This window comes from Heloderma suspectum, chromosome 10 (genome assembly GCF_057233095.1).
Source record: "Heloderma suspectum isolate Gila_16-S chromosome 10, 16-S_ref, whole genome shotgun sequence".
Classification (NCBI taxonomy): Eukaryota; Metazoa; Chordata; class Lepidosauria; order Squamata; family Helodermatidae; genus Heloderma; species Heloderma suspectum.
In genome coordinates this window covers 4,809,824-4,832,840 of record NC_139467.1, presented here as the reverse complement: position 1 = coordinate 4,832,840, position 23,017 = coordinate 4,809,824, and the positions used below count along the sequence as shown (strand labels likewise).

The window sequence follows — 23,017 nt, the reverse complement described above, 5'->3', positions numbered from 1 at the left end:
CGAAGCACAGGAGAGGCCCTGGAGGATGATACCATGTAAAGCAGCGGTTCCCAACCTTTTTGGCGCCAGGGACCGGTCCAATTTTTCCGCAGACCGGGGGGGGTTTTTCCCGCTGGCAGACTTCCAGCCGCTGGAACGCAAATTTTCCCTATTCTTTGCAGTAATTGGCTACGTAAAGATTTACGTAGCCTATTACTTGTAGAACAGGGACGCAAATGGCGTCCACGTAGTGGACACCATTTGTGTCCCAGTGGCCGGAAGTCCGCCAGCAGCCGGAGCTGGCTGGCAGCTCCGCGTACTTGCCGCGGAACGGAGCCGACCAGGATTCCGGGGGGGGGGGGGGAGGGACGGATCGCCTCCCCCCCCCCCCCGCAGACCCAAGGTGAGGGGGTTTCACACACCCCTGCGGCCCAGTTGCTGACAGCCCACGGACCGGTACTGGTCCGTGGCCCAGGGGTTGGGGACCCCTGATGTAAAGGACCCGGAAACTACCGTAAGTGAGGAATCACAAGCGCACAAGAAATGCCTCATGTGGAAAGGCTCATAGACTATTTGTAATCTACCAATGAACTGGTGTATATTCAGTTTCTCCTGTAAGCTAAGCTTACAGTATTTCTGTTTATTATATGAATAAAAGAACTTGATCGATTGTAAGGCAGCTTGTCTCCAGTCCATTATTTTAATTACAGTATCAGGTCAATAGCAAAACCTCTTTTGCTGGAACAAAACCCAAAATGGTAACAAGAAAAATGTAGAAGACACATGTTCCCATTTATAACAGGGAAACATCAGCCAGTCCTTGCCCGATCATTCAGAGTATGAAGACTAGGATCCACCCCTAGTCCCATTTACAGCAGAGAAACACTAAGGCTGGAGGACAATGTGCAGTATGCAGACTTTGGAGTTTCATAGGATGCTTCATCAGGAGGCATGGAAATGCGGCAAAATGTCTTGAATGTTCCGAGGTAAGCTGGGTTACAACCTGACAAAATTATAGCCCGTTATCCACAACACAAGCCCGGTTTTGTGCTGCTCGGACTGAAGACACAATCTGTTTTTCCTAGGGATTTGTAGAGCCTGGGGATCTAATAAACCATCACTTCCACTCAACTGGTCTGGCTAAAGCTGCTGAGCAGGTATGGCTGGTTCTTGCGACAGCTCAGGAAATGGTGGCGCACCTGTTGCAAAAGCACCCACTGCCTGAGCCCATCCACATTTGAAGGGGCTGGTCAGCAGTGTGTCAGTGAAAAGGGGCGGCGCATGCCCCGATGGGTGGGCATCTTGTGGCCCTCCGGATATTTTGGCCTACAACTCCTATCAGCCCAAGACAGCACAGCGAGTGGTGAGGGTTCATGGGAGTGGTAGGCTAAAACATCTGGAGGGCCACAAGTTGCCCACCCTGAACACTTAGGGAACCCTTAATGGGCTGTGGCAGCCCTGTGCATGTGAATGGCATGTTTAAGAAAACATATTTGCTCTTTACACCATGCGTGTTTACCATGAGAAATGCTGATCTCTTCCATTTCACTTGCAATGCCCCTAACCTTGCAATAAGGCAGTCTTTCCCCATCCTGGTCCCCTCCAGATGTGCTGGCTGGGGATGATAGGAGTTGTAGTCCACATTCATTCATTCCATTTCTGGAGGGCACCAGGTTGGGAGAAGCTGTTACTGTCTGAACCCTGCCTCCCTCCCTTCATTTATATCTTGCTGAAGGGTACTGCCTTTTGTCTGGCGTATATTTGTTAGCTTGTCCCACACTTTTAAAAAAGTGAATTTGCTGCTGATTTTCTTACTGTTTGTGCTTTCTTATGGTTTTTCTTATGGCTTTGATATTTTTCATCAATTCTGTACTGATTTTACTGTTTATTTTCAGTTATATAAATTTTGTATACATACAAAAATGGGGAAGAATCAATAAGACAATAATAAAGAAATTCACACTTTAATTCTGCCTTACAATGACAAGCAAGGTTCATAATGGTCCAATAGGAAAATAAGAGCCTAGAATAGAAGCAGCCTCTTACAATGCAAGCCTATACATGCCTACTTAGAAGTAATCTTATTGAGTTCAATGGGGCTTATTCCCAGGTAGGTGGATATAGGACTGCAGCCTTAGAGGGCCCACCACTACAACTCTGTCACCATCAAGCATTTGAGAATGACATCAAAACCACAAGATATTCCTTGTAACCATTTGTTTCAGCATTATTGTTAACTTTTAATTTGATTCTGTTAGCTGCTTTGCATGTCATTAATGAGAGAAAGGCAGAATGTAAGCCTTTTAAGTATAAGTAAAGGCACAACCCCATGCTGGCTGGGGAATGCTGGGAGTTGTGGTCCAACACATCTGGAGGGCATCAGGTTGGGTACTACAAGATAGTAGTAACCTTAGGTTCCTGCATTGAGCAGGGGCTTGGCCTCGATGGTCTTATAGGCCCCTTCCAACCCTACTATTCTATGATTCTAGGATGTGGCAGAAGCCATCACAACCATGCAACATGAGATAGGTCTCCTCCTCCAGGGGTAGTATCCAACATTAATCCAAACAGAGTAGACCCATTTAAATAAATGGGACTTAGGTTAGCTATGACTAACCTAAGTCCCATTAATTTCAATTGGTCTACTCTATGTAGGACTAAAATTGGATACTATCCCAGGTCACCCCTTCATGGATGACTGCCTTGTTGTGGCAAAGGGGCTTGTGTAACTCAGTGAAGCCATAAGCTATGTCGTGCAGGGCCACCCAAGACGGACAGGTCATGGCAGAGAGTTCGGACAAAATGTGGTCCACTGGAGAAGGAAATGGCAACCCACTCCAGTATTCTTGCCAAGAAAACCCCATGGAACGTATCACAAGGCTAAAAGAGGTGACGCCAGAAGATGAGCCCCTCAGGTCAGAAGGTGTCCAATATACTACTGGGGAAGAGCAGAGGGAATTTCCAAGTAGCGCCAGAAAGAGTGAAGCGGCTGGGCCAAAGCCGAAAGGACACTCAGCTGTGGACGTGTCTGGTGGTGAAAAGAAAGTCCGATGCTGTAAAGAACAATATTGTTTAGGAACCTGGAATGTCAGATCAATGAATCCAGGTAAGCTGGAGGTGGTCAAACATGAGATGGCAAGATTGAACATTGACATCTTGGGAATCAGCAAACTAAAATGGACAAGCATGGGCGAATTTAATTCAGGTGACCATTATATATACTACTGTGGGCAAGAATTCCTTAGAAGAAATGGAGTAGCACTCATAGTCAACAAAAGGGTGGGAAAAGCAGTACTGGGGTACAATCTCAAAAACGATAGAATGATCTCAGTACGAATCCAAGGCAAACCATTCAAAATCACAGTAATTCAAGTCTATGCCCCAACCACTGATGCTGAAGAAGCTGAGGTTGATCGGTTCTATGAAGACCTACAACACCTTCTAGAACTAACACCAAAAAAAGATGTCCACTTCATCATAGGGGATTGGAATGCCAAAGTAGGAAGTCAAGAAATCACTGGGATAACAGGCAAGCATGGCCTTGGTGTACAAAATGAAGCAGGACAAAGGCTAATAGAGTTTTGCCAAGAGAACACGCTGATCATAGCAAACGCTCTTTTCCAACAGCACAAGAGGCGACTCTACACATGGACATAACCAGATGGTCAATATCGAAACCAGATTGATTATGTCCTTTGCAGCCAAAGATGGAGAAGTTCTATACAGTCCGTCAAAACAAGACCTGGAGCTGACTGTGGCTCAGATCAAGAGCTGCTTCTTGCAAAGTTTCAGCTTAAATTGAAGAACATAGGGAAAACCACTAAACCATTCAGGTATGACCTCAATCATATCCCTTATGAATATACAGTGGAGGTGAGGAATAGATTTAAGGGATTAGACCTGACAGACAGAGTGCCTGAGGAACTATGGATGGAGGTCCGTCACATTGTTCAGGAGGCAGCAACTCAATCCATCCCAAAGAAAAAGAAATGCAAGAAAGCCAAGTGGCTGTCTGATGAGGCTTTACAAGTAGCTGAGGAAAGAAGGGAAGCGAAAAGCAAGGGAGAAAGGGGAAGATATACCCAACTGAACACAGATTTCCAGAGAATAGCAAGGAGAGACAAGAAGACCTTCTTAAATGAACAATGCAGAGAAATGGAGGAAAACAACAGAATGGGAAAGACTAGAGATCTCTTCAAGAAAATCAGAGATCTCAAGGGAGCGTTTTGTGCAAAGACGGGCATGATAAAGGACAAAGAAGGCAGGGACCTAACAGAAGCAGATGAGATTAAGAAGAGGTGGAAAGAATACACAGAAGAACTGTACAGGAAATATCTGAATGTCCCTGATAGCCATGATAGTGCGGTCACTGAACTTGAGCCGGACATCCTAGAGAGTGAAGTCAAGTGCGCCTTAGGAAGCATTACTAACAACAAAGCTAGTGGAGGTGACAGTCTTCCAGCTGAGCTATTTAAAATCCTAAAAGATGATGCTGTTAAAGTGCTGCACTCAATATGTCAACAAATTTGGAACACTCAGCAGTGGCCACAAGACTGGAAAAGGTCAGTTTACATTCCAGTTCCAAATAAGGGCAACACCAAAGAGTGTTCAAACGACCGTACAATTGCGTTCATTTCACATGCCAGCAAGGTGATGCTCAAAATCCTACAAGCTAGGCTTCAGCAGTATGCGAACCGAGAACTACCGGAAGTACAAGCTGGGTTTCAAAGAGGCAGAGGAACTAGAGATCAAATCGCCAACATTCGCTGCATCATGGAGAAAGCAAGAGAATTCCAGAAAAACGTCTATTTCTGCTTCATTGACTACGCCAAAGCCTTGGATTGTGTGGATCACAACAAACTCTGGCAAATTCTGAAAGAGATGGGAGTCCCAGACCACCTTACCTGTCTCCTGAGAAAACTGTACGGGGGTCAAGAAGCAACAGTAAGAACCAGACATGGAACAACTGATTGGTTCCAAACTGGGAAAGGAGTACAACAAGGCTGCATATTGTCACCCTGCTTATTTAACTTATATCCAGAGTACATCATGAGAAACGCCGGGTTGGATGAATCACAGGCCGGAATTAAGATTGCCGGGAGAATTACCAACAACCTCCGATATGCAGATGATACCACCCTAATGGTAGAAAGCGAAGAAGATCTAAAGAGCCTCTTGTTGAGGGTGAAAGAGGAGAGTGCAAAAGCTGGTTTGAAACTCAACATTAAAAAAACGAAGATCGTGGCATCTGGCCCCATCACTTCCTGGCATATAGAAGGGGAAGAAATGGAAGCAGTGACAGATTTTTTTTTTCTTGGGCTCCAAGATCACAGCAGACGGTGACTGTAGCCATGAGGAGAAGGGGACGGCAGAGGATGAGATGGCTAGATAGCATCAGCGATGCAATGAATATGAACTTGAGCACGCTCCGGGAGAGAGCGCAGGGCAAGAAGGCCTGGCGTGCTCTGGTCCATGGGGCACGAAGAGTCGGACACGACTGAACGGCTGAACAACCACCACCCCAGGTGAAGGGGGAAAAAATCACCTGCTGAACAAGCCAAACACTATTTCCATGAGGACTAGCGGCTTGCAGCCATTGTTAAAGATACAAGGTCCCTAAAGCGTGTCAACGCCAAATCGCAACAAAAGCTGCAAAGGACTAATACAAAATAAACCGAAATACAAGGCATGACGCGCCCAGTGATGACGTCACGGGAGGCTCCTGGGGCAATGATGTCATAGTCATAACAATACTGGCCTCGTGACGTCATCAATCCGTTTCTGTGGCGGCAAGTGACCTGAAGAAGGGGCCACACGTCATCGCCCCCATTAATCTCCCCCTGCCGCCGCCTCACCCAGCGGCAGGAGGCGAGAATGGAGTTTTGCGGGAGTCCCGGGGCGGCCGCATTCGGATCTATCATGGCGCCCGACGGCTTCCGTAGCGGAGGCGATGAGGGAACCAGAGACGCCAGCATGCGCCTCCACGCTTGCGCCTGCGCACTCTGAGACCGCGAAGCCAAGCCTGAGACCGGAAAGCGCACCGCCCGGTTCGCGCTTGCGCACTTCTGCCGCGGGTGGTTGCCATGGAGTCGGAAGGGGCCTACGAGCCGGGCTTCGTGGGGATCCGCTTCTGCCAAGAATGGTGGGGAAGCGGGCGAGGCCGGGAGGGCGGCGGGCAGCGGGGCGACAGCGGGGCGCACTCGCCGCTCTCCCTCCGTCGCCCAGCGGCCCTTGCCTCTAGCCTTCCCCAGCCGGGCGCGCCGAGAGGGGTTGGGTTACAACCCCCATCATCCCCAGCCGCCGAGGGGGTTGTAGTTCAACCTCTCGGCGGCGCCCGACTGGGGAAGGCCACGCGAGCTATAAACGCATGATATTCAACAAGGGCGTTTGTTCTATGAGGGGAAAGTCAGGACTGTCGGGGGATCCGAGCCGTTGTACTTGCTGAACTCGTGTCTTCTGTCCACACGACTCCGTTGCACGTGTGTCATCTTTGGATGCCTTCAGACGACCTTGAAGTGCAATCCTACGCATTGCCTACCCTGAAGTAAGTTCCAGTGAGTTCAGTGGGATTTACTCCCGGGCAAGCGCATCTTTAGGAGGCAGGGTTGTATCCAGCGTTAGGCTTAGTTATAGCGGAGGCATTGAAATGAATGGGACTTAAGTTAGACTCACATTGGATACAAGCGCCTGTCTTTGAATTCTCCATGGTGTCATCGCATCCCTTCTCGTACAGCCAGCCTTGCATTTATGCACTGAGAATAAATATTGGAAAAGCAATATGCAGCTTCGCAGTAGAGGAAGACATTTCTTTTGCTTATTGCCTGTTTGCAAAATAGTATCCTAAGGCCCGATGCCCTAAATCCACCCCCTTTCCTGGTCTCTGTGTCTGCATTGGGAAAGCCACGTGCATCAAAAGCCAGCCGCTGCTACAGGAGAAATATAATAACTTGGGGCACAGTCCTATGTATGTTTAGACAGAAAAAGCAAAGCCCTACACCTCCCAGCATTCCCCAGCCAGCAACCCCTGCAAAAGGCGGGGGAGAAGCCTTCGTTCCTAAGATTTTACAAGTGCCTTATTGCTTGTGTCATACCCCTGAAATGTGGAAAACTCACACCTTATTTCTTGGTCTCTTTTTAACAGCAACAACATGTTGTACCCCAAGGAAGACAAAGAGAACAGGATCCTTCTCTACGCAGTGAGTATATAGGAGTTGAGATCCCAGTGTGTCTAGGGCTGCTTCCAGACAAGGCCTTTATTGTGCAGTCTCCCAACCTCATTCATGGAACTTTTTGGGGACTCCAGACAACATCTGCCATTTAAACTCCTCCCGTGCCTTCCCACTGTTTCTTCTGTCTTTTTTTTTTTATCGGAGAAAGTACATTAAAGAAGGAAAGGCAGAATACCTGCATGCTGGGGCTGTTCGCATGTAACTAAGCCATCGTGGGTTAATTTCCTTGCAAGGCTTAGCAGAGTGCATCGGCCACCATTTTGAATATCCAAGCAGTGGTGCTCTTGTAGTTCGCTACGTCATGTGAACCCAGCATTATCGGTTGTTTGAGGGGGTAGACAACCCTCAAATAACCCATAGCTTATTTTAGGATTACTTGAGGGTTGTCTACCCCCTCATTAAAACCATGATGCCAGGTTCAAACAGCACAGCAAACCACAGAAAGCAGGGACACCCAGCACAACAGCCCCCATGGCTAAATTAAGCCATGGTGGGTTGTCATGCTGTGCCAACCAGGTAAGTGTCATTTGATTGGTATCTGTGGAAACACCCTAGCTCAGCCTGTCATGTGGTGCCAACCAGGTAAATGTCTTGATTGGTATCTCCAGAAACATTCTAGCTCAGCCTGTCTGCCACCGTGGCCACCCCACAAGCCAGGGAGCCTCTCAAGCAAAGGTACATGGTGACCTCCATTTCTTGCTAATACTCATCTCAGGTAAACTCCCTGGATGAGGAGCTTCACTTCAGGCTGTTACAGTTCATAGCCATAGATGGACCTCTGTCTCTCCCATCTATTCCTTTTAAAAGCAATATTAGCAACACAGATAATTATATGATGATGAATCTCATGGGTATGATCAGTGGAGGATGAAGGTTTTGCAGTAGTTGGTGTATGATTCTTGGGACTGCTCTTGCAAAATAATACATTTTAAAAACAGGAGCAAAGTATTGATAGTGATGCCCAACGGAGCATTCCACTGAAGCAAGGAGAAAGCAGTTTTCTGCATTGTGATAAAAAGCAGAGACAAGATCCATACCCTGCTTGACTGGTTCAGACCAAGATACACATAACGCTGGAGTAGATGGACCCTTTGTCTGAACCAGCAGGGCTCTTCTTATGTCTTGTGCCTGCCCCCCGCCCCCACCAGGATGTAATAATGGGTTGCCTTTTAAACTAGCAGCCACCTGCCTATTGTGGCAGTTCTCCAGGGTCACAAGCAGAGGTCTTTCCCAAGTCTCTGAGATGCCTTCCCTAGAAATTGAAGCAGGCACATGCGACATTCAGAAGATGAGCGCCATCATTTTGCTACGGTGTTTGCGAGTTTGGAGCTGTGGAGGCCGTGGGAGGCAGGCAGATTGCTGGGCATGGATAACTGACGTTCAGGCAGATTCCCCATCCTGACAGCAGTCTTCGCATATTATGTTGGTCTACCCTTCATAGAAGTTTGAATGTGCAGTTATTTATTTTCTTTATCTTCTCTCCCCCACCCCAAGTGCCGGAACTGTGACTACCAGCAGGAAGCTGACAACAGCTGCATCTATGTCAATAAGATCACACACGAAGTTGAGTAGGTATTGACAGTTGTCTCAAGTAGCACAGGAGGCACTGCCATGCTCTAGCAAAATCCCACGGAAACTTAGGTTTTCTTAATACTAAGATGCGGTTGGGAATTAAAACAAGGAAATGGAAGTGCCAGGTCAAGAGAGGGAAAATGTTTACTAAGCACGCAGTCTTATGCATGTTTAGACAGAAAAAGTCCTACGGTTCGCAGCATTCCCCAGCTAGCTTTTTTCTGTCTAAACATGCATAAGATTGCGCCCTAAGAAGAGCAAGAGGTGCTTAAGGGTCTCTTTGGAAAGCCTGTAAAAAAGCAGCCAGTTAGATATTGGCTGGGGGGAAGAGGCCAGTGTCGAAGGAGGATAAGTACAAGCGAACAGAGAGGAAGCGAAGGCTGGCTTTTGATGGCAAGGGGTTTGCATGATCAGATAATGATGTGTAAAGCTGGGCCATTGCATGTGTGCTGCAAGGTGCCCCAGTCTTTAGGGGGTGAGCAGGCGAAACGTTGAAAGAATAAATACAGAAACAACTTTTTGATTTTAGTGAATTAACCCAGATCATCGCCGACGTTTCTCAAGATCCAACTCTGCCCCGAACAGAGGACCATCCCTGTCAGAAGTGAGTACTAAGCCCTTGCCGCTTTAGTTTTAAAACTTTGACAAATACACTTAGCATAGAATAGCCTTGGGCAAAATGCTGAAGGTTTTAACCATCGGTGCAAACCACTTCCTGACTCCTCCCAGGACCTGTCTTGGCCCTGTGGTAATCAGGCCTTTTCACTCTGCCTTCCAGGTGTGGCCACAAGGAAGCCGTGTTTTTCCAGTCTCACAGCGCAAGGGCTGAGGTGAGGTGATGTGTTTCTTGCTTGAAGGAACTGGCAGTTTGTAATTACTAGGGAGGTCCCACTTGAAATACCGTGAGAGGTAACATCCCATCCCCTTTAACCTATGCATGTAGGTGTACCTATATCAACTGTTTAGAAGTGGAGTTTCAGTAGCAACATCTCAGCCAGTTCAGCTCCTTTGTCTCTCAGCTAGTTTGCATGCCTTTTGTCCATTGGCTTCAGCATTCACCATCCAAATGTCTCAGCTCAAGATCACTTAACACCAGGAAAGCAAGTGACATTCAGTTTGGGATCAAAATCCTAGGTGCCTTTCCACTGTGAGCCTAACAAATTCTTTAAAGGAAGATGGTCAAGCTAACTAAAACCAAAATCCTTTCAGGATTCCTCTCTCAAAGGAAGAATATTATGCAAGGCCTAGTATTCTCAGGGCCAAAATGGTGTGGTTCTGTGTCAATGAAAGCGCAAACATCACAGCAGTAAATATGCTGCAAACAAAATAGAGATCTCGCCAGACCTCTCAAATGTATGGATTAAAGCAGGGGTGTTGAATCTCCTTCAGCCTGAGGGCCAAATGCCATTTTGGAAAACTCTCGGGGACTGCATTCTGGTGGCGGGTGGGGGAAAAGAGATGGGGCCAAAAAAAGAAAAAGACCAGCATATTTTAGTTTAAGGCTTTTACTGCCAGACACTAAGCCTTAGGGGAGGCATTTCAATCCTTTAGAATGGGGAAAAGATAGGAAACCACCAAACGATTGGTGGTGAGGGGGAAAGGGGGTGGGCCAGATTTGGCCCCTAGGTCTGAGGTTCTGCACCCCTGGATTAGGTTCTGGAGATGGGGAGGGTCCCTGGTTCTATTGGGTTCCAGGTCTTCCCATTTCTTGAATGTCTTCTGTGGCTACCAGGGCAAGAAGCATTCTCTGGAAATACACATAGCATATCAACCTCATCCCCTCCCCCCTTTGTCTTCTAGGATGCCATGAGGCTGTATTATGTCTGCACAGCCCCACACTGTGGTCACCGGTGGACGGAGTGAAGCGCTTTGAGATACTGGCTCCCACCCACCCCATCATCGGCTGTCTTCAGTGCTTATCCCTGTTCTCGGGAACTGCCAGATAATTTATCTGCTGCTTTTCTCTGGGTAACCACCCTGTTTGAATTGGGCTTTGTTTTTTGCTCTGTTAATAAATTTTTTTTATTTTTTACAGAAGTCTCCATCTTGTGCTTCCCCAGACCTTCAGCATGGGGTGAGGCTTGGCCTACTTCTACAGAAGTAACCTAGCTGAGCTATAGACTTTCCAGGCTGCTCAGATTTTTATTAATTTAATACAGTTGCATTCTTCTTCTCCACCAACATCCCCCCTCCCCCCTGAGGTGGCTTACAACAAATAGATAATGCAATAATGATGATGAAAAACTAGACACAGCAATCTGCCAAAACCCCAGCAGATCAATTATTAACTAAACAAAACGTCAGAAATTAAATGCTGCCAAAAGACTGGGCAAATTAAAAAGGGGTTCCTTGATGCATAGAAGATAGTAACGTAGGCCCAATGTGCCTAGGAAGAGTGTTCCATAGCTTGGATGCCACCACAAAAGTGCTCATCCGTGGTGGTCACCCATCTTGGCTCTGAAGCTGAGGGCCTTTGGAGTGGGACTTCAAGAGAAGGTCTTGACACAAGGGCAAGTTCATGTGAGAGCAAGCGCTGGACCCCAGACCTTGGATGATGAAGGTGTATGGGTGTGAAATTTCAATATCCTGAGAATCTGCTTTAATTTTTAAAAATATATTTCTAGCCTGAAGGCTGCCAAAATGATTTCAACAACAGGTAAGTTACCTGAGGAAATCTTGGCGGAAGATGAAACGGGAGTTCCTGCCCCTGGAAGCAGCGCAGGTTCAGTGTTACTAGTTGCCAGCAGAATAACCTGTGCCAAAAAAGTCTGCGTAGAAGTGCTTGTTTGCATGATCTAGCCAGTTTCTAGGCTCTGGTTTTCTTACACGGGATTTGGATCTTGGTGTTTTAAGCAGAGGGCTTACTCAGCCCTGCTCCTGGGCCCCGATCTCAATATGCTGAAGGGTAGAGAATGTTGAACCTGGTGTGAAAGCCAGCGGGCGCCAGCTTCGGAAAGCCCTTCCCGAGGAGGCCATTGGTGGGGTGGAGCTGGTGCACGTGGCCGTGGTACTCGTCACTGCCGCTGCAGGTGAAGCCACAGTCCTCGCACACGAAGAGCTTGGAGCGGCGCTCACGGTGGGCATAGTGCTGCTGGATGCTGTGGATCTTCTTGAGGTGGGATTCCAGGGAGCAGCGCTGGGTGAAGGCTTTGTCACAGACACAGCAGCGATAAGGGCGGATGCCTGCAGAGGAACCGAGAAGGCAGGGTTTCTTTCATTCAGGGCAGAAGGAACGTGAAGTTACCTGGCCCTGGTAACTGGCATCCACTGGCTGGCTGAGCATAAGCGCAAGAGCCCTGCTGGGCCAGACTAAAAGTCCCTGTAGTCAGGCATTCTGCTGCCCAAACTGGCCAACCAGATGCCTCCCAGAAGTCCCCAGGCAGGGCCTGAAGGCAACTGCTCTCATGCCTGCCTCTTCCCTCCCCCTGCCTGCCCCCTCCCCCCCAGCATCCAGTAGGGACTACAGTTCAATAGCAGAGCACCTGCAAAGACCCAGATCCAGTTAAAAGGCCCGGATAGCAGATGATGGGAAAGTCCCCAACTGAGACCCCGCTCCATCTGATTATACATGTGACTCAAATGAAACAACAGTGTGGATGGCTGCATCCAAAGTTGCACTGGAACGGCGGAAAGAAATATGTCTGATCTGAAATTGGCAGCTTAGAAGGCCTTACTGATAAACATACAGACAAGTAAGCTGAAGACTGCATCAGAAAGTTAGAAAACAACACTTATTAGCCATGATAAAACACAGAAGGAAGGATCTGGAAGAGCAACAAAAGGAACTGGATAAAATTTGCTAATTTAAATTTTGCAAGGTGATGACTTGAAAGACAAAGCCAGGAGAAAGCATTTGACAGTGATCTGGTTCTCATGGCCTTGTAGGCCCCTCCCAACCCTACTGTTCTATGGTTCATGACGCAACAAGCCACGGTGGGTTGGCAGCCTTGTTTGCTTCAGGCTGGCTTGTCGTGACATCCAAATCCAGCATGGTTTCCTCAGCGTGGTTTGTTAACCATGCACAAGCCACCCTGAGAACCCAAGGCTTCTTGTTGGGTTGTTTGGGGTGGCTTGTTTTCAGAGAGGCTTGTTGCGACATGCGAACTCAGCATGATGGCTTGTGGGTGGCTTGTTGGGAAGGGCTATAGAGCCGCCTAGCAAGAGTGGCAAAAAGTCAGATTGCTCCTTGTGAGCTAGCTAATGATATCCCCTCGCTATTTCCTCTTGAGAAGAGACTGGCCACTTCACTCCTCCACTTGTCACCTCCCTAGACAGCAGCACCAGAAACACGGAGAGCAAGACTGCAGGTTCAAGCCCTCCTCCTCCTGATCCTGCCCAGGGGTAGATGTGTTGTGCTTGCACAGATGGGCACTCTAGGGCTTGAAAGTGAGCGTGGTGCAGTGGTTAGCGTACTGGCCAGTGGCCAGGAAGTGCCGGGTTCAAATCTTCACTCAACCAGGGAGCTCACTAAGGTCAGGAAGTGCCTCATCTATTTCACTGGGTTGTTGTGATGATCAAAGTGGAGGACAGAACCTTGCGTGTTGCCCTTGGCTCCTTGGAGAAAAGACATGATAAAAATATTACAAATACTCGTACGTTTCCCTCCCTGAGTTGAGAAGAAAGTCAAGGCCTTTTAGGGGCCAGGCCCACCTGTGTGCGTCCTCAGGTGCCTCTTGAGGTCGAAGGTGTCATTGAAGCCCTTGGCGCAGTACTTGCAGATGTGCTTCTTGACGGAGCTGTGGCACTTGAGATGCCGGTTCAACATGCGCTGCAGCAGGAAGCGCTTGCTGCACACGTTGCACTGGAACTCTGCCTGCTCTGGAGGACTCCTGCCCTGGGTGAAGCAGAAAGAACAGGGATGTGGAGTATGCTTTATATCAGGCACGTGGAACCTCTGGCTCACCAAGTTTCCACATCTTGCCCACAGAGCCTCCTTGGGTTCCTCCAGCGGGCAGGGCTTGGCCAGCAGGGGACCTGGAGATAAGGGCAGGGATGAGGGCTGTGGGGGACTTGGAGATAAGAGCAGGGAATACGGGCTGTTGGGGATAAGAGCAGGGATGCGGGCCACTGGGGACTTGGAAATAAGAGCCAGGATGAGGGCTGTTGGGGACTTGGAGATAAGAGTGGGGATGCGGGCCGCTGGGGACTTGGAGATAAGAGCCGGGGTGCAGGCCGCTGGGGACTTGGCTGGCGCTGGGAGGAGTGGCTGCTCTTCCCAGAGCTGGCTGAGTGGATTTGGGCCTTGTGAAGCAAGGGACTCAGACAGCACTGGGGGAGCAGCCACTTCCCCAGAGCTGGCAGAGCCCTTTCGTGTAGCATGTGCCGCACCGAGTCAGGGACTCGGCCAGCACTGAGAAGTCCGGCTGCTCCTCCCAGGCCGCCATGAGGCACGGCACCCCATGCCTCCCTCTCAGCACGGAGAACGGCAAAGCGGGCAGACAGGCGCAAGTGTGGAGGTGGGGGTGGCCACGCCCACTGACATCATCCGGCCCACGCAGGGCCAAGCGAGGGGCAGTTCTGCCCCTCACCCAGTTACGATTGGGACCCCCGGTTCATACAACACTAAGGGTGAGCCGGGGGGAGGTTCACAACAGCTGTTCCCAACCTGGTGGCCTCCAGACAGGTTGACCCCAACTCCCACGTTCCCAGTCAGCATGGGCCAATGGCCACGCTCCATGAGGGATGATGGGAGTTGTTAGAAATGGGCAGCAGTGCTTGCTAATTGGCTGGGCCAGTGGGAGGTGATAGTTACAATTATTCTGTCCTTGCTGACTAATCCTCTCTGGTAAAAAGGGGGCTAAGGGCGCCATCCTCTGCATGTTTAGTCAGGGAAAAGGCCCACAACTCTCAGCATTCCTCTCTGGCTGGGGAATGCCGAGAGATGTGGGGCTTTTCTCTGCCTAAACACGCAGAGGATGGCGCCCTAACTTGCTTAAGCTGTCTTTCATTGCCCTTTTCCCACTCCCACCATTCCCCTTCTCATCTCCCCACCTCCCTTTTTTCTCCTCCGTCTGCAGTGAGCTGCTGTTCTATTTTCTGGCAGCCGAGGTGATTATGTTTGTTCCTTTCTTTACCTTGAATAAAGTTTTTTTTTTATCCTTTCTCACCTTGACTATAAGTCTTAACAGACTGTTTATTGCAACAGCTATCTGCAAACTTGCCAAACTGCTTCCCAGGATTCCCACAGTAGTTTACTCGATTACTCACAACACTGGCCTGGCAGGGAACCCAGCGGGTCCTAAACGTTCCTGTATTCCAACCAGACACCCAGCCTGGCTTACCTTGTTGCTCTGAGGATATGCTCCCGCGGTCCTTGGCGGAGAACGAAATGGGCTTTGGATGAGGCCTCTGCGGTCTCCTCGGTGCGTCCTTCCCCACAGGCTCATGCTGCAGCCTCCAAGAGGCCTGGCCTCTGCCGGGGCTTGGGCGACGCTGCCGTCTGAAAGATCAAAACCACCACCTCACCGGCATCGTGCCTGCGCGGCACTGCTCGTACAACAGCTCCCGGGCCGGGTGTGATCAGGGAAAGGGTGTGTGTGTGTTAAGCCACGTTTTGTGGCAGGGGCAGCCTGATCAGTGGGCAGCCGCCGGACTCTGAAGCCCCATTCCGCTGCTGCAGCAGCTCTTTGCAGCCCTGTGATTTGGGGAAAGGGGCAGGGGAGGGAGAGGAGCGTTTTCAGGAGAAAAGCTTTGGTGTGCTGGATCTATATAGTTTCTTTGTGCTTTATGCGCTCCAGACACGGTTGCCCAGGGAAAACCACATCCTGTCAAATACTTCTTTGTTTACTGAAATGTTCCCAGAGCGGCCTATGTAAGATCGGTAAGAACAAGACAGTGCCTGCCTGCACCGGGACAGTCTAATATACACGACACAGAAAGAAAAGGGCATGAGGCAGTCAGAGGAAAAATGAGCTGCCACGGAAACAGAGTCTTAAAGTCACAAAGTAGCTGTTATCATGGAAAGAGTAGAGCAGGGACTGGGAACCTTTTTCAGTCAGCAGGGCAAATGCCACTCCTGGAAAGACTGGAAGGCTGCGTTCTGCCTGTGGCTGGGCAAAAGGCAAGGTAGCTGTGGCCAAAGGGTGGAGCCACGTGGGATACTTACCTATTTTAAGCCTGCTCATAAGTAAGCAGGATAAGCCCCCGTGTCTACTCATAAGTAAGCAGGATCAAATCAGCAGTGCTTTCAAATAGCATCCCACATACCAAGCCTCTGCTCAGACACATGCACGAGTATGTCTACTCGCAAGTAAGCAGAGCAAGCCTCAGACATAACCAAGACTGACGCACTCAGCAGCTTCCTCCCCGGGGCCTGCCCTCTGTCACCTGCAGGGAGAAGCTCTTCTCTCCAGGCAGCAGCTGGTTGGGGATCAGGGCTTTTCTCTGCTGAGTAATGAGAAAGGGTGTCCCTTGCAGTGCTCAGCACATAAAAGTTCTTATCTTAGATCAGCTGCTGATCAGAAATAAGAACCTCTTTCTGCAGTGGAGGGGTGGAAGGAGCAGGAGCCTTGGGAAGAAGGCTAGGGATTCCTCAAATCTGCAGGAGAGCGACAGGAGGCACCCGATGGAGCTGGTCTTTTAGCAGTGCCAATGGAGTGGGCCTGCTGCCCTGCATGCACTCCCTCTGCTGCAGCCTGATGGCTGCTGCCAGGTGCAAGAGGGCATGAGGCCAGCCGGCCCTCCCTCCCTCATATGGCTCATGTTAGAGCCATTTTCCCACCCGTCCTGGGCCAAAGATGAAATGCAGAGTAGTCTGCATATATCTTGACAAAATAAAATGCTTGCTCTGTGCTTCACCTGTTTTAAATCAGTATCTTGCAATTCCGAAGGAAGTGTGGGGGCAGCCTGGATTTGTCTGTAGTAAATCTCCATTTCACAGAAGCCTCCTCAGTCATTGCTCTAACACCCCCCCAAATATGCCCGACACCTCATTTATGTCGCTTGCGAAGTGCCTAAGTAAATGTAGAAATACCTATTTCCAGTCAGTCAGTTTAGGGTAGCCTTTCCCAATCTGGGGCCCTCCAGATCTGTTGTGCTACAACTCCCATCAGCACAGGCCACGCTGTCTGGGGATGATGGGAGTTGTAGTCCAACCTGTCTGGAGAGCACCAGGTCAGGGAAAGCTGATTGAGGGTCATGAGAATAAATCTAATCCTGGTTAAAGACAGTGCAAAAACAAAACAAAGCAGTGTTGGGTAAGTATGCCTACCTGGGATGTACAAGTCCCCTCGGAGCTGGTCAGAGATCTCTCCCCAGTTTGGGGATCTTGAGCTGCGTCGTTTCACCAGGAAAGATTTAGGCATGGCTGATGTGATGGCACACTTGGGATTCCCTGGACCTAACTCCACTTTGACATGTCAGTTTGAGCAAAGACATCAAGGCCAAAGAGAAGGGAACATTTCTTATTAAACTGATTTGGAATCTAGGAATCCCAGTTCCTAACCCTTGCCACTAATGTACAGACTTAGCAGAATCTAGGAAGTCCATAACCCCCCTAGACCAACCACCCTATTAGATTCTACACCCTGGTTCCACACAGACCTCATTGTCAACTCAGGGTATGGCCATGTGCTGTAAGACGGAGCCAATCTGACTTTTAACCTTCCTGATAGAAGGCAAAAGGACGTTTTAAACAGCAACGTGGAGCGAAGTGCCTAAGATATTTTTAAGAACCACCCACCCCACCCCAGTTTTCCAGATCAGAAGCTACAATCCCAGTTCCTCCCTCTAACACCCATCCACCCACCTTCCAGCAAAAGCAGGAAGAACACTCAAAAAGTTCTGACAACTTCTGGTCTGCCACCGAGCAAAATCCGAAATCTCCGCAGACGTCCAATAAACAGGAATTATTCTGGGGAAGAGCACGAGACGGTATATGCCATTTAAAATAGCAACACTGGGTGTCCTAGCAATTTGAATGAGCAGTGTGTGTGTTTTGAATGAGAGACCTCCACCTCCTTTGCATATGCTGTGCTCCTAACTGCAAAGACAACAAAAGCTCTCCCTCCGCTCTATGCAAATCCCACACTTGACTATGGAGAGAAGAGACAAGGACGGTTACCCTCTCGGTCTCTTTGGCGGGACAGCTGCAGGAACTGGAAAATTCACCTGGTCTTCAACAAACCGGGATATGAAATCAAAATCAGTTGCTGTAGCAAGAACATGCCAACCCCACCACCACCACCACCACCACCACCACACATCGCCAGGTAGCCTAGAAGTGGAATAAACAGGTTATGAGGCATGTTTTGCAGAAATCACATTTGTGAGCTAACACAACATTCCACTGTTAGATTTCACTGGCTCTCAATTTGTTTTCTGGTTTAATTCAATGTGCTGGTTTGGGCCTTTGAAGGCCTAAATGGCCAGCACCCCAGGGCAGTGGAAGGCCTGTGTTCTCTTCCCATGAATTGTTCATCCATTAAGATCTTCAGAAGTCCTCTTCTGAATGCCCCTGCCCTTCATTGGGTGACTAACAGAGAGAGCACCTTTTTTCTCATGGCACTCAAAATGATGGAGCGGCCAGAGATGTTTGCCCGCTACCAGCTGCATTACCCTTAGGCTCCTGGGGGGAAAAACCCGTTCATCAGCTTTTAGATGTTTATCTTTTTAGCTGTTGTATTGTCTTTTTGGTTGAATTATATCTACATATTTTGTATTCCTGTAAACTGTTCTGAGGCTGATTTGTGGCAAAAGGTGAGGTAGACATTTTAGAGATTAAAAAAACCCCACACATTCCTAAGAGCTTCGGCTATTGGGCGGTATAGAAATGAAATGAAATTAACTAACTAACTAACTAACTTGTGCCAGTTTCTACTGGACCAACTTCCCAGCTGTAAGAATATGCAAGGTTCCAAGTAAAACAGCACTCCTTGATAGGTACAGGGTGAACTGAGTAGCCTTTGGCAGCTCAGGTAGAACGTGGGGTTTGGTTTACAGTTTTAGGTGTTTCGCAATGCCTCATTGAGGCGCATGATGTGGGCATATCCTGTAGCGGCTCTTTTTTGGTTGGAAGTCACGGCTTGTATATGTTTTGTTCTTGAAAAATCTGTGAACAGTGGATATCCGCACACTTTTAAATTACATCCCTGTGATGCAGAGATTAACAGATGGACAGCAAAAGGGGACACTGAGAGCCCTTACAGTTGCAAAAAGATTTATACTTCGAGCTTGGAAGGGTCAGCACCCACTCCCACTCATTCAGTGGACTGGAGGCCTTACTGCTCTTGCTATGTACCTCCTTCAGCCATCAATTTCATATGGATGCTTATTTAGATGTATGGTCTGCTTATATGATTGTGTATATTTGAAATGGAAATATTACATCCCCCCTTTCTATTTTCTTTTTCTATATCACGGGCGACGTAAATGGTTACTGTGTATAGATATGTTTTGTGTTATGGTCTGTCTTACTTTCACTCTTTCTCTTTCTTTCTTTCTTTCTTTCTTTCTTTCTTTCTTTCTTTCTCACTCTCTCTCTCTTCCTTCCTTCCCCCCACATTTTTTGTTGCTTTTTTTGTTGCTGCTGTGATTGTGGTTATTGCTGTATTTGCAAATAAAAGATATTTTAAAAAATCAGTTGGTGTTTTTATGTATTTTAAATAGCTTTGCTACATGCAACATAGGAAAGGGGGATGTAAAATTGTGAATATTGCCCCCTTACGGCTGCGATAGCCATAGCAATGCTTCTGCCTCGTGTCCCAAGAATTCATACTTTGGGAGGGCTTCTGCCCTGAAAGGTGGCCAAGAATTTTGTTTAAATAAATAAAATTAATCCAGGTGCTGTGCCCTCTTTTCGCAACAGAGAAAAAGCTTCTCCTGCTGCAGCAGGCCCTTCTTTCCCACCACCCAAGAGCCGCAGAAGGCAGCAGCTTCCAAACAGCAGTAAGCCATCTTAGGTCAGAACCGTGCCCGTGGGGCTACCCTTGGGAGAGGAAAGCCAAAGGGAGGCTCTGCCATCGCTTCCACTCTGGGCAGCAAGACCAGCTGCGCAGGAAGGCAGATGCAAGGAGATCTACACAAGACGTAAAGGGACGAGAATTTCAGCAGGCCTATCCCCCTTCCCTGCTGTCTGACTAGCTCAGCCTTGTCCCACCTGGTGGCCTCCCCATGTGTTGGACTACGACCCCCAGCATCAACACTGGCTGGGGGATTTTGGGAGTTGTAGTCATGAGATCAGAAGAGCCCTGCCAGATCAGACCAAAGGTCCATCTAGTCCAGCATTCTGTTCACACAGTGCCCAACCAGCTGCCCACAGGAAACCCAGAAAAAGGGCATGAGTGCAAAAGCACCCCCCCCATGTTCCACAGCAACGTCTGGAGGGCACCAGGTTGGGGAAAGACTGGACCAGCTGCACCTACTCACACCCCTCTTCTGCATAACCATTAACACTGCCTTCCCCAATCTGGTACCCTCCAGGTGTGTTGAACTGCAACTCCCATCATTCTCAGCCAGCATCGCCATGCTGGCTGGAAATGATGGGAGTTGCAGTCCAGCACATCTGGAGGGCACCTGGCTAGGGAAGACTGTATTAAAGGGGACAAGAGGCGTAGTTCACAGCCTCCTATGCAGCTGTTTGGTGCAGCCATCATAGCAAAATAAGACCATCAACTCCGTTCACAAGCCCAGTGTCGGGGCTGTTGCTCCGGCAGACTTGGCTCTGCCATTTTTCCTGGTGCTCGGCCCAGACGCTCGTCATAGCTGTGGCGCCTAAAAGCAAACAAATCTCTCCTTCCAAACAAAAGCCGCCGCATTTCCATGCCTTTCTTGGTGCTCAGATTTGAATAGACCTGTTTCCATGGACAGCTTTCTGAGCAGTTTGATTTTATGCAGGTGCTTTGCTCTCTTGCAGTTGTTTTGATTAACAAAGCATGCCGGAGAGTTCAGCCAAGGTTGACCTTACTGTCTCTCAACTGGAGCCTGCAAGAAAATGTTGTGGCGTGGCGTGCTCCTGTTCAGGGTTCCAGCCAGCCCTGCCCTCTCACAGGATAACGTGCTCCTTTCCCCCTAAAAACAGCCCTGCCCTGTTTCTCCCCTCGCCCCCACCTCTGAACTGTCATTCAACATCCCATGGCCACCAAGCACACTCAGTCGTAAGACCGTAAGAGCAGCCCTGCTGGAAGAGACCAAAGGACTATATCCAGTCCAGCTTCCTGTTTCGCAGAGACACCAACCACACGTGGTCTTCGAGAACACACAGAGTCAACCTTTTCATCAAGCTTTCTAACACAACACCGAGATCCCTTTCTTGGTCAGTCACTACCAGCTCAGTCCCCTTCAGTGTAATATGTGAAGTTAGGAAAAAATGTTTTGTCCCAATGTGCATCACATACACTTGCTTACACCAAACCGTTATCACGCATTTTGGAGAAAAGCTTTCAGAGCTCTTCACAATCCGTTTTTGGTATTATTTATTTAAAACATTTGTATCCTGCCCTATATCATTAAGATCTCAGGGCAGTGTACAGATAAAATCAATTTAATCAGTATAAAACAATAAATAATTTAAACAGCTAAACCATATTAAACCATTAAACAAGCTACATGCCAATTAAAATCCAAAACAATAAAACAGTTAAACAGTGTGCTACTTTAGGGAATGCGTTTAGCCCTCAAAGGCTTTGCTCAAAAGCCATGTTTTACCACCCAAAATAATTTGGGCAGGTTTTCTGCCTCACCCCCGGCCCCTTAATATTATTTTTCTCAAGTTTTCTGTACTTCTGCAAACCTCAGCTTGGGGTTGCCCTAATCTGCCGATACCTCCCTCTTGTGTGTGAATGGCGCTATTTTGGCAACATAAGGAGAGGTACTGTAAGGATGAATTTTCTGTTTTTATGTATGATGACAGAAAAGCCTAAGAAGCTGTCAAGCTTAGACTTAAGTCTATTGTCCTATTTCCAACCCCGGCCAGTGACCGGATGGAGAATCACATCAGCAGTGTAGAGGCTGCTGGACTGGTTCAAGTGGACTAGAATCCTTCAGCTCCACAAAGAGAGCGTGACTGATGCACTACAGAATGTTGGCCTGGCCTGAACTTAAACTGTGTTGTTGTTGTTGCTCAGTCGTGTCCGACTCTTCGTGCCCCATGGACCAGAGCACGCCAGGCCTTCCTGTCCTCCGCTCTCTCCTGGAGCGTGCTCAAGTCCATATTCATTGCATCGGTGATGCTATCTAACCATCTCATCCTCTGCCGTCCCCTTCTCCTTTTGCCTTCAGTCTTTCCCAGCATCAGGGTCTTTTCCAGAGAGTTTTCTCTTTGCATTAGGTGGCCAAAATATTTGAGCTTCAGCTTCAGTATCTGTCCTTCCAATGAGCAGTCAGGGTTGATTTCCTTTAGGAGAACTTAAACTGTAGTTGTGTGCTAATTTTTAAACATTTCGCTAAAAACAAACCCAGCAAAATATTTCTGTTTTAGTGGCCTCAGACAAATGACTGCTCTCACTGCTTCAGCCATCTACCTTTCCCTCCCCTAAAGTGCAATATAGGAATAATACTGCCTACCTTTCAGGGCCGCTGTAAGAATTATATAATGTATGTAAAGTGCCATAAACTCTTAAAATGTGTCAAACACATGACAAATTTATTATTAGATACCCATGATTATACCACTCTTCTCTCACAAACCCCAGGTTTTGAGAGGAGGAGTATGAATGTCCACTCCCTTTGAGAGCAAATGCTTTTCCATGGAATAAGATAACCCTTTTATCTGGAACCAGGGTTGGGGTAGGAGGAAGAAGACAATCTAAGTAGCAATTTTAGTCCTTTATGAAATAGTGTAAGAACATACCGTGCAACTATTGCTAGGCTGTGCCATTTCAGCCTACAGGTCAAGTTAGACTAGTTAGAATCTTTCTCACTGCTGTCTAATTCGGTTTGTATAGGGATCCTTCAAACAATCCACACATCTAAGTTTTATCATAACCAGAAGGGCTAGAAACTCTGGCTTCGTGTGGTGGTTGTAGAAACATGGAATATGTGTAGTTCTGCTTCAAACTGAGATGAAACACCTTTAAAATATAACAAAGACTGTGCACCTTAAAGACAAAAGAAATTATAGCATAGGCTTTAAGTGGACTAGAGTTTATGTCATAATAATTTCATTAATTTTTAAGGTGGTACAAGACTCTGGTCCCTCTGCTGAAACCAACTCACACAGCTAGCCCTCTGGAAGTTCTTAAAACATTACTCCGTCCTCTATAACTGAGGTTCCTATGCAGTAAAAATACAGATATGCACAG

General features: G+C 48.2%; 2 protein-coding genes across 3 annotated transcripts; one reads left to right on the top strand and one right to left on the bottom strand.

Annotated features, from left to right (window-relative positions):
• The first annotated feature begins 6,046 nt into the window (after positions 1–6,046).
• Positions 6,047–10,815, top strand: POLR2I (RNA polymerase II subunit I). 2 transcript variants are annotated; one of them, XM_084814746.1, is made up of 6 exons: positions 6,047–6,121; positions 7,121–7,175; positions 8,703–8,776; positions 9,310–9,384; positions 9,559–9,610; positions 10,581–10,815. In XM_084814746.1, exons 1-6 carry the CDS (start codon positions 6,063–6,065, stop codon positions 10,641–10,643), a joined length of 378 nt encoding a protein of 125 aa, XP_084670872.1. In that variant the 5' UTR covers positions 6,047–6,062; the 3' UTR covers positions 10,644–10,815. The 2 variants fall into 2 exon arrangements, with proteins under 2 accessions (XP_084670872.1, XP_084670873.1); XM_084814747.1 differs by having other exon boundaries at positions 6,047–6,523.
• On the bottom strand, positions 10,812–15,480 carry OVOL3 (ovo like zinc finger 3). The gene is made up of 3 exons (XM_084814745.1): positions 15,062–15,480; positions 13,431–13,614; positions 10,812–11,963 (listed from the first exon to the last, which is right to left on the bottom strand). Exons 1-3 carry the CDS (start codon positions 15,164–15,166, stop codon positions 11,671–11,673), a joined length of 582 nt encoding a protein of 193 aa, XP_084670871.1. The 5' UTR covers positions 15,167–15,480; the 3' UTR covers positions 10,812–11,670.
• Positions 15,481–23,017: the final 7,537 nt, after the last annotated feature.

Coding starts and splice junctions, on each gene's coding strand:
- POLR2I (XM_084814746.1), top strand. CDS start 6,063: ATGGAGTCGGAAGGGGCCTACGAGCCGGGCTTCGTGGGGATCCGCTTC. Junction 6,122..7,120: donor ATCCGCTTCTGCCAAGAATG/GTGGGGAAGCGG, acceptor TCTTTTTAACAG/CAACAACATGTTGTACCCCA. Junction 8,777..9,309: donor AAGATCACACACGAAGTTGA/GTAGGTATTGAC, acceptor TTTTGATTTTAG/TGAATTAACCCAGATCATCG.
- OVOL3 (XM_084814745.1), bottom strand. CDS start 15,166: ATGAGCCTGTGGGGAAGGACGCACCGAGGAGACCGCAGAGGCCTCATC. Junction 13,615..15,061: donor CATATCCTCAGAGCAACAAG/GTAAGCCAGGCT, acceptor TGCTTCACCCAG/GGCAGGAGTCCTCCAGAGCA. Junction 11,964..13,430: donor GCACCTGAGGACGCACACAG/GTGGGCCTGGCC, acceptor GTTCCTCTGCAG/GCATCCGCCCTTATCGCTGC.